Genomic DNA, 10,000 nt, shown 5'->3' with positions numbered 1-10,000 from the left:
GAGTTTTGACTTTCTGAAATGGTCGTTAAATGTACAAAATGTCTGCTCTGTTTCCAGCCGTTTCTTTATAAGATGAAGATGTTTCATCATATTTCTCTGTGTGTTTCAGTCCTGGCTCAGAGAGGCTTCCTGAGGGAGCGGCCCTTCATCAACTACCTGAAGTACCTGCTGTACTGGAAGGAGCCCGAGTACGCCAAGTTCCTCAAGTAAGACTTCATCTTCTTTACAAAAGGAACTGCATGTTACTGATCCTGAAGTCTCCACATCTTCAGACTGAAAACACACCTGTCTGCACCTGGGACATTAAACTCAACATGTCAGTGAAGCTAACGCAGTAGCATTAATCTGTTGGGTTTATTAACTGGAAATATACCTGCAGGATTCAGGCTTTGAGTTTGTTTCTTCGTGGTTGAATGATCTTATTGTCTTTGGATAAAAGGATCAGCTAAATGAAAGTTGTTGACTTTCTTTAAGAAAGCTTAAATTCAGATAACCCAGATAGAGTTTTAATAAGAATTATAAGAATAACTTATTATCCCCTTTTTTTAGACTCATTACAGGGTTTAATTTATAATCTCTGCACCGTTTTTATCAAGAACCCCGATTTTTCTTTCTTTCAAATGTCGGAGTATAGACTCATTTCAGGGTTTAGGGACTCATACTGCTGACTCATTCCCAGGGATGGGTACCGAGCCCCGGTATTAAACGGGCCCCGGGGCTGAATTATTAAAGACCGTGGTACCGTTAAGCTCCGACGTTATCGGTCTTTTTATCGGTGCTGGAGACATTTAAAAAATATATCTCATATGTATTATTGCTGCACAAACATTATATTGCAGTTTTAGTGTCGCCAACTCCGTTTCTAATACGCAAAAAGACTGCAAAATGCGTCATTTTTAGTATTTTCGATCTCTCCAATCCAGACGAGAGATCTCTCTCCCCCGTCTGTGTGCGAGGGGGGCGGGGCAGTTTACACACACGCTCTGCTACATGCAGCAACACACACACACACACACACACACACACACACACACACACACACACACACACACACACACACACACACAGCGGAGATGGCGGGGAGAACGCGCTCTGAGGTGTGGTTAAACTTGACCCGTCTCGATGTGGACAATGCTCGTTGCCAAAAGTGCACCACGTTCAGACGGAGAAATGCACCGGGTTTGACTCTCTGTTCAAGTTTCAGCTACAATGAACCAACCCTGGTGCTGTTTCTTTTGATGTGAAATATTATTTATATTTTAAATAAAAAGCAATGTTAATTCTGTTTACAGTTCTGTCATCACATTATCTAATATGATTAAATAACACATTGTTGTTTCTGTTGTAGTAGTACCGTTAAAACCTACTCATTCCCGGCTCTAAGGACTCATTCCCTCTATAGTATAGTATAAACTCATGTTAGGGTTTTAGGACTCATAATGCTGACTCATTCCCGGCTCTAAGGACTCATTCCTCTCCCCCAGGTACCCTCACTGCCTGCACATGCTGGAGCTGCTGCAGTACGAGCACTTCAGGAAGGAGCTGGTGAACGCTCAGTGCACCAAGTTCATCGACGAGCAGCAGCTGCTCCACTGGCAGCATTACAGCAGGAAGCGCTCCAGACTGCAGCAGGCGCTCGCTGAGCAGCAGCAGCATGTAGCCACGCATGCTAACACATCCGCTAAGTGAGGAGGAGGAGGAGGAGGAGGATAATATTTTTCTTTCTTTTTTCACTTTTTGCTGTTGTCACCTGTCGACCTCCGTACTTTAGTAAATGCAAAAAGACCATGTTAAAAAATACGCATTTGACAACAACAGAAGAAGAAAAAATTTGATAAATTAACACACATTACACGAAGAGGAAGAGGAGGAAGAGGAGGAGGAGATAGTGGGACAATATTATTCTTTTTTTGGGCTTTTTGCCGATTCATGTACTTCTTTTTACATTCACTGAAAATAAAACAAAGCAAATAAACACGTCTTGAATCCAGAAGCAGATTGTCTTATTTGTGTTTCATAAAATGTGTGTGTTTTTATATCCACATCGTTTCTGAAGCTGCGACGTGTTTCTCCTGATAAAAGAGGTTTGAAGTGTGTTGGCACCCGTAGGCCACCGTACTTTAGTAAATGCAAAAAGACCCGTGAAAAAAAACGCATTTGACAACAGAAGGAAAAAGACATAGATACATTAACAAACATTACACGAAGAGATAGTGGAGTTAAGAGGACAATATTTTAATTTTATTTTTTGCTCAAACATGTAATTCTGTTTTCACACATGTGAAGTTTGAGCACTTTTTGAACATTTTCATAGGAGTTATAGCGACATCGTCTTTTATGGCAAGGGATGCATTTCCATGGAAACGGCATATGGTGAGATCTCAGATTTGGCGTAGAGCTGTTGAGGCATGGACCGGTGATATACAAGTGAAGATTGGGGGACGATTGCACCGTGTCCATTGGACTTACAGCGACATCGTGTTTCATGGCAAGTGGTCTGTCGCCATGGCAACGGCATTTGATGACACCCCATAATACGCTTAGATGCGTTGATGGCTGCATCGTTACCAAACCTGTGAAGTTTTGGGCCGTTTGGAGCATTTTCACTGAAGTTATGAGAAAACCGTGTTTCATGGCGGGCATTGTGTTGCCATGGCAACGGCATGTCCCGTAGATGTCTTCACGGCTGGACTGTTAGCACACATGTGAAGTTTGAGCACTTTTTGAACATTTTCATAGGAGTTATAGCGACATCGTCTTTTATGGCGAGGGATGCGTTGGAAACGGCATATGGTGAGATCTCAGATTTGGCGTAGAGCTGTTGAGGCATGGACCGGTGATATACAAGTGAAGATTGGGGGAGGATTGGACCGTGTCCATTGGACTTACAGCGACATTGTGTTTCATGGCGAGTGGTCTGTCGCCATGGCAACGGCATTTGATGACACCCCATAAACGCTTAGATGCGTTGATGGCTGCATCGTTACCAAACCTGTCAATGTGACATCATCGTGTTCCATGACACAGGTGTTCATATTTGAGCTAACGACGACAGCTGTGTGTCACCAATAATGTATAAAATAGGTGGAACATGTTGAAGTCAGTATGAAGTCTCCATCAGACAGAAAAGAATAGGCTCAGACAGTCTGTTAAACTCCAGTGACCACGTCGTTAGCTCAAACACGAACACCTGTGTGTTATGACATCATCGTGTTCCATGACACAGGTGTTTATATTTGAGCTAACGAGGTGTGCAGAGATCAAAGGTTTGCATTGTTCTGAATGAGAGATGAACCTCTTACATGTGAACGTTTTGTGGAAGAACGATAACAGATAAAATAATATGAAGGCAAATTTCAAGATTTCCTCCACTCTAGCTGTGACATCACGCACTCTAGTTAATGTTAAAATCTGAAGAAAGCCTCTTTAACAAGGTCTGAACAATGTTTAATATCTCTAAAAGTAAGAATCAGATTTAAAAGTTGTGTTACACGAATAATGTCAGAAAGATGTGTAACATTTTAAAGTTGGAATGAGGTTTCTGAGTGAAAGTATGAATGAACAGTTAGCAGTTGAAGTCGCATGAAGATTTGTTGAAGTCTGAAGAATTTTTCCATTGACTTCAATGTTAAAAATGTGATGTATTATGGGATGTATCTCTGGAATTATGAAAGTTATGAATGATAAAAGTAATAGCAGTCGATTCCCGACCGAGCTGAACGTTTTGATGTTTGAACGGAGTTTGTGCGATGTTGAATGTGGGAGGAGAAGAGCGCCAAAATAATTGGACGGAATAATAATAAGTATTTTGTCCGTAGCATAACATATAGTGGGAATGCTGTATCAGCATTCCCACTAAATGAGATCAATTAGGGAGGATTTATTAGGGGACTTAATGTTAGGGCGAGTAGGACTGTCAACAATCTGAGTAACATTGAAATCCTCTGATACTGCAGTTAACCAGTCCCAGTTAAAATCTCCAAGTAGCACTATTTCCTTGTAGTCAAGTTGCAATAAAAGATTTGCTAGTGAAGACAAGGAGTCCTTGACAGCTGAGGGGGGGTCTGTAACACCCCACCACCATGACCTGTTGCCCCTTTGCCAGAGGTGTGGACTCGAGTCACATGACTTGGACTCGATTCAGACTCGAGTCACCAATTTGATGACTTTGGACTCGACTTGACAAAATCACAAAACACTTGCGACTCGACTTGGACTTGAACACCAATGACTCGGGACTTGACTTGGACTTGAGCCCTCTGGCTTGAGGTGACTTGATAATTTAATTCAGAGGTCTCCAACACGCCGATCGCGAGCTGCCGCTAGAAGAGCAGACTCCCGTCGGGGAGAGCAGAATCTTCAGCCGCTGCAACTCTTGCTGAGAATCCTTGCAGGCAGGGGCGGGTCTTTATTTAGCTGGGCCACCATGCGGCACAATCATATGTGAGGACACACTAGGATCATACCATTATGTGAAAGAAGGGTGGGGGGCAGACGCTCCAAAGACAGCAGGTGTAGTGGTACAGGCCAGCTACACAGAGCCACGGGGAGACAGATTTAAATGCAAGCGCGTCGGAAAAAAGTCAAGAAATGAGCGAAAACCGAAAAAAGAAGCAGCTTCTGGCTGCATTTCAATGATATTGGAGAAAGCAAAGCTGAGTGCAGGATTTGTAAAATGAAAATAACCTTCAGAGCAGGGTTTTTTTTTTTGGTAACCACTCAGGATGTATTGTCAGAGGTGGGAGAAGTTCAGATCTTGTACTTGAGTAAAAGTACCAGAGTGTAGGAATACTCGGTTACAATAAAAAGTCCTGCATTCAAATGTTACAAGTAAAAGTACAAAAGTATTAGCATCAAAATACAGTTAAAGTACCACCTGCAGAGGGATGTAGATTCAGGTGTTCTTTTCCCCATAGAGACGCCTCGCTGCACATTATCCCTTGCATAAAGATAGATTGTGGGTCCCTTATAACATGTTGTACACAGTGGAAATAAACATTCTGGTCACCTCAACATCAGGGATCTTATCAATTAAACTCCTTCTGAATCAAACCGTCACGGTAGCCTTACCTTACTGATCCCTCTTAAAATAGAAGAAAACACGTTACTTTACCAGCAGAGAGAAAATAGATTATTAAATGATTAATGTGACTAATAAAGAGCAGTTTGATTATTAAGTATTATTCTGTTGATCGATGTCATTACATTTGGTGAAAAGCACATAATTACTTGTTTAAGACTCGTTTTGTCAAAGTTTAGGACTTGGACTTGACTTGAACTTGCCCATCCTGACTTGAGACTTGACTTGGACTTGAGCGCAAAGACTTGAGACTTGACTCGGACTTGAGCGCAAAGACTTGAGACTTGACTCGGACTTGAGCGCAAAGACTTGAGACTTGACTCGGACTTGAGCGCAAAGACTTGAGACTTGACTCGGACTTGCAAAACAATGACTTGGTCCCACCTCTGCCCTTTGCCACTTCTATATTTAAGGCTAAAAATTTGAATTGCTTACTGATAGATTTGGAAACCAATGTGGTTACACTGAACTTATTCTTAACATAAATGGCAACTCCACACCTTTATTAGGCCGGTCGGAGCGATACACATTATAACCATTTAAGGCAATGTCAGAGGCCAAAATAGATTTATTTAGCCATGTTTCTGATAACACAATGACGTCAGCGTCAGTCGAGCTTGCCCAAATGCGGACAAAATCTAGTTTACCTAACAGACTGCGCACATTCAAGTGGATGAAACCCAACCCAGACCTAGCTTTAAAATCAGCAGGAGTAGCGATCGGACTACTACTACTGGGCGGACCAGGGTTAGGTTGAACATTTCCTGACAGTAATAACAACAACAAAAACAGGCATCTTTTCCTCTTAATCGACACACATACATTGTCATCTACTTTAGAATCACCAGAAAAGTCTGCGAGAGTGTGATTAGAGTTTAAGAAGCAGTCCTGAAGAACCATCATCGCAGGAAAACTAAAAAGACAAACATATATGAGTTCCCACAGTTGACAGTGCACATCAGAGCACAAACCAAGTCCTGGGCTGAAGTCGAATAGTCCATTTAGCTTAGGACCTTCCTAACGGAGTGAAATGACCCGGAAGTCCCTCAGTGGCAGCCATGATAAGTGCCGTTCCAATTCTCTAGATGAAAGGAAAGGAGGTTTCAAACTTCCTTTATAACCTCCTTTAGCTTAGGAACACTGGACCTCCCTAACCTAAAGGAGAGGAGAAAATGCTGCCCCACAATGCCTTGCGGCCGCGGCATTTGCCGTCACACAACAGTCGGCCGTTCACGGAAACAACCGATTATGAACGAGAAATGATATCAGGAAAGTTACGGTGCTTATTAAGCTTTTTAAAATGTATGTGGTAAGTTGCCAAAGTGCTTTGTTTTGAACGTTCATCAGTATTATAATCAAAAAGAGAAATATGAACGTTAGTTTTTACTGAAATGATCAAATAAAGTCAACATTTCACAAGTCTTTACTGAGCTGTGTGGGGTTTGTTCAACTTTTAAAAGATGTTTGAATGGTGATATACACAGTGATAGATGTTAAGGACTAACGTTTATAATAAATACATTTGTATTGATTTTAAGATCTTTTCATACAGTCATACGTATTGGGATCATTTGTATTAATGTGGACCGGAGGGTGAGGGTGACGAGCATAAGTTTCACTTTCCTTTTTTATTTCAATTCCAACTTTGGTCATGAAGAATATGTTTCTCTGTTGTCCCCGTTCATAAAGCATAAAGCAACAGCATCAAGAGCACGGTGCAGAGTCTCTAGATGAGTTTACAGTAGTCCCTCGTTCTTATTAAACATCCATGTTGTAGTCCGCTGTATAGAAAACTGTAGTTTCCATAGTTTCCCCACAGCAGCAGACGCACATTCATGACGTCCGCTGGCGCATCATTAAACACGTCGGATAGTGGAAGTGCAGTCGGATTCTCTAAAGTACCGCAGTCTCTTCTCCCTAAATCCTTTTGAATTCTCCTATCCACTATCCCTTAACCCCATGACGTTTCACTCAGGGGTCAAGGAATAGACGATAGGGTTAGACGATAGGAGCTGATTTTTGGATTATCCGACCGCAGCCAAGGGTTGTGGCTCTTGTCTCAGACTGGGGCAAAGGTTCACCTTCCAACAGGACAACGACCCTAAGCACACAGCCAAGGATAACAAAGGAGTGATTTCAGGACAAGTCTGGTGAATGTCCTTGAGTGGCCCAGACAGAGCCCAGGTTGCGGTCGAATACTCCAAAAAAACAGCTCCTAAATTCTAACCCTATCGTCTATTCCTTGACCTCTGAGTGAAAGGTCACGGGGTGTTAAGGGATAGTGGATAGGAGAATTCAAAAGGATTTAGGAGAAGAGACTGCGGTACTTTAGAGAATCCGACTGCACTTCCACTATCCGACGTGTTTATGATGCGCCAGCGGAGGTCATGAATGTGGCGCCTGCTGCTGTGGGGGAAACTATGGGAAACTACAGTTTTCTATACAGCGGACTACAACATGGATGTTAATAAGAACGAGGGACTACTGTAACTCATCTAGAGACTCTGCACCGTGCTCTGATGCTGTTGTTTTATGCTTTATGAACGGGGACAACAGAGAAACATATTCTCCATGACCAAAGTTGGAATTGAAATAAAAAAGGAAAGTGAAACTTATGCTCGTCACCCTCTCCCTCCGGTCCACATTAATACAAATGATCCCAATACGTATGATTGTATGAAAAGATCTTAAAATCAATACAAATGTATTTATTATAAACGTTAGTCCTTAACATCTATCACTGTGTATATCACCATTCAAACATCTTTTTAAAAGTTGAACAAACCCCACACAGCTCAGTAAAGACTGTGAAATGTTGACTTTATTTGATCATTTCAGTAAAAACTAACGTTCATATTTGACTTTTTGATTATAATACTGATGAACGTTCAAAACAAAGCACTTTGGCAACTTACCACATAGGCTACGTTTTGAACCGTAACTTTCATGATATCATTTCTCGTTCATAATCGATTGTTTCCGTGAACGGCCGACTGTTGTGTGACGGCAAATGCCGCGGCCGCAAGGCATTGTGGGGCAGCATTTTCTCCTCTCCTTTCGGTTAGGGAGGTCCAGTGGTTCCTAAGCTAAAGGAGGTTATAAAGGAAGTTTGAAACCTCCTTTCCTTTTAATTTAGAGAATTCGAACGGCAACTTATCATGGCTGCCACTGAGGGACTTCCGGGTCATTTCACTCCGTTAGGAAGGTTCCTAAGCTTAATGGACTATTCGACCGCAACCCCAGACTTTACCCTGATTGAACATCTCTGGAGAGATCTGAAGATGGCTGTGCACCGACGCTCCCCATCCAACCTGATGGAGCCTGAGACGATCTGCAGAGAAGAATGGGAGAAACTGCCCAGAGATAGGTGTGGCATCATGCTCAGAAGACTTGAGGCCGTAAACAGCTGCCAAAGGCGCTTCAACAAAGTATTGAGTAAAGGGTGCTTATGTACATGTGATATTTAGTGTTGTTGTTTTTAAATCATTTGCAAATATTCTTTAAAACTTTTGCCACTTTGTCATTATGGGGTATTGTGTCTCGAATGTTGAGAAACAAATGAATTTAATCCATTTTGAAATATGGCTGTAACATAACACAATGTGGGAAAAGTGAAGGGGTATGAATACTTTCCGGATGCACTGTAGATGTAGTGGAGTACAAGTACAACCATGTACCTCTGAACTGTAGTGGAGTAGAAGTACACCATGTACCTCTGAACTGTAGAGGAGTAGAAGTACACCATGTACCTCTGAACTGTAGAGGAGTAGAAGTACACACCATGTACCTCTGAACTGTAGAGGAGTAGAAGTACACCATGTACCTCTGACTGTAGTGGAGTAGAAGAACACCATGTACCTCTGAACTGTAGTGGAGTAGAAGTACACAGTATCATAAAATGGAAATACTCAAGGAAAGTACAAGTACCTCTAAATAGTACTTGAGTAAAGTACTTGAGTAAATGTACTTAGTTACTTCTCACCACTGTTTAAAATGATTAGATGAAATGGGTTAACATGTAACCGTCCATCTCTTTCTTATGTTCCTGTTTTCAGGTTTCTTAATCTCTCCTTTAAACTAGACTGAAGCCTCAATCTCTTTCTAATTTTACCCAATTTAAAACGTGAAGCGCTTTTATTCTGAAAGTCTCGGGCCGGATGTTCGTGGTTTAGCGTTACCGGAAGTGACCGTATTTTTTTTTTTTTTTTTTTTTTTTTTTTTTATTGAACATTTTTTAAACATACAAAAGCTCGGTGAGGATATCATCAACTTATCAACATAAGTTCAAGACATTCATTCACAATAAGACAAAAAAACATAACTAATACATCCAGTAAGAGCCAGGGGGAAAGAAAAAAGCATAAAGGCACAAAAACATTTAAGAGGCATTAAGCTTACTTAAAATAATAACCATTTGGAAATGTCATTGCAAATCTTTATAGACAGGTTACAAGATTGTATTTTTCTAAGGGACAGAAAAAAGGACTTGAACTCATTTATGAAACAGGGAAAGGAGGGCTTGCCTCCTCTCCATTTACTACAATGTAAATGGTATTTACCCAAAAATAATAATTATATTTACCAAATCAGAAATGGGAGAGTCCAAATTATCAATATAATATAAAATGTGATATATTTTGAAGGCCGGAATATTTGTTAATTTAAGTAACAACCAATCTCTCACATTCGACCAAAACAATTCAGAAAAGGGGCAAGAGAAAAATAAATGTTCCAACGATTCATCAGATAAATTACAAAAGGAACATGGTTCCACTTCAAATTTAAATCTTGAATTTAAAAAAGTAGAAACCGGGTAGATTTTATGAACAATTTTAAAATGAGTTTCTTTTGCTTTAGGGGAAATAGGCCATTTTATAAAATCAGATAGAGCTTTTTCCATTACAGATAAAGTGTCTAAAT

At 41.0% G+C, this 10,000-nt stretch overlaps 1 protein-coding gene across 1 annotated transcript in view; it reads left to right on the top strand.

Moving 5' to 3' along the window:
• Nucleotides 1–1,993, top strand: part of LOC117469495 (mediator of RNA polymerase II transcription subunit 31) — a 7,489-nt gene extending 5,496 nt beyond the window's left edge. Inside the window, exons 3-4 of the mRNA XM_034113918.1 lie at nt 110–206; nt 1,485–1,993. Of these exons, the coding sequence (XP_033969809.1) occupies nt 110–206; nt 1,485–1,689 (302 nt within the window). The 3' untranslated portion in view covers nt 1,690–1,993. The remainder of the gene's footprint in view (nt 1–109; nt 207–1,484) is intronic.
• Nucleotides 1,994–10,000: the final 8,007 nt, after the last annotated feature.

This window comes from Trematomus bernacchii, unplaced genomic scaffold (assembly GCF_902827165.1).
Source record: "Trematomus bernacchii unplaced genomic scaffold, fTreBer1.1, whole genome shotgun sequence".
NCBI lineage: Eukaryota > Metazoa > Chordata > Actinopteri > Perciformes > Nototheniidae > Trematomus > Trematomus bernacchii.
Note: the sequence above shows the minus strand (reverse complement) of the source record. Positions and strands in the feature narration are given on the sequence as shown.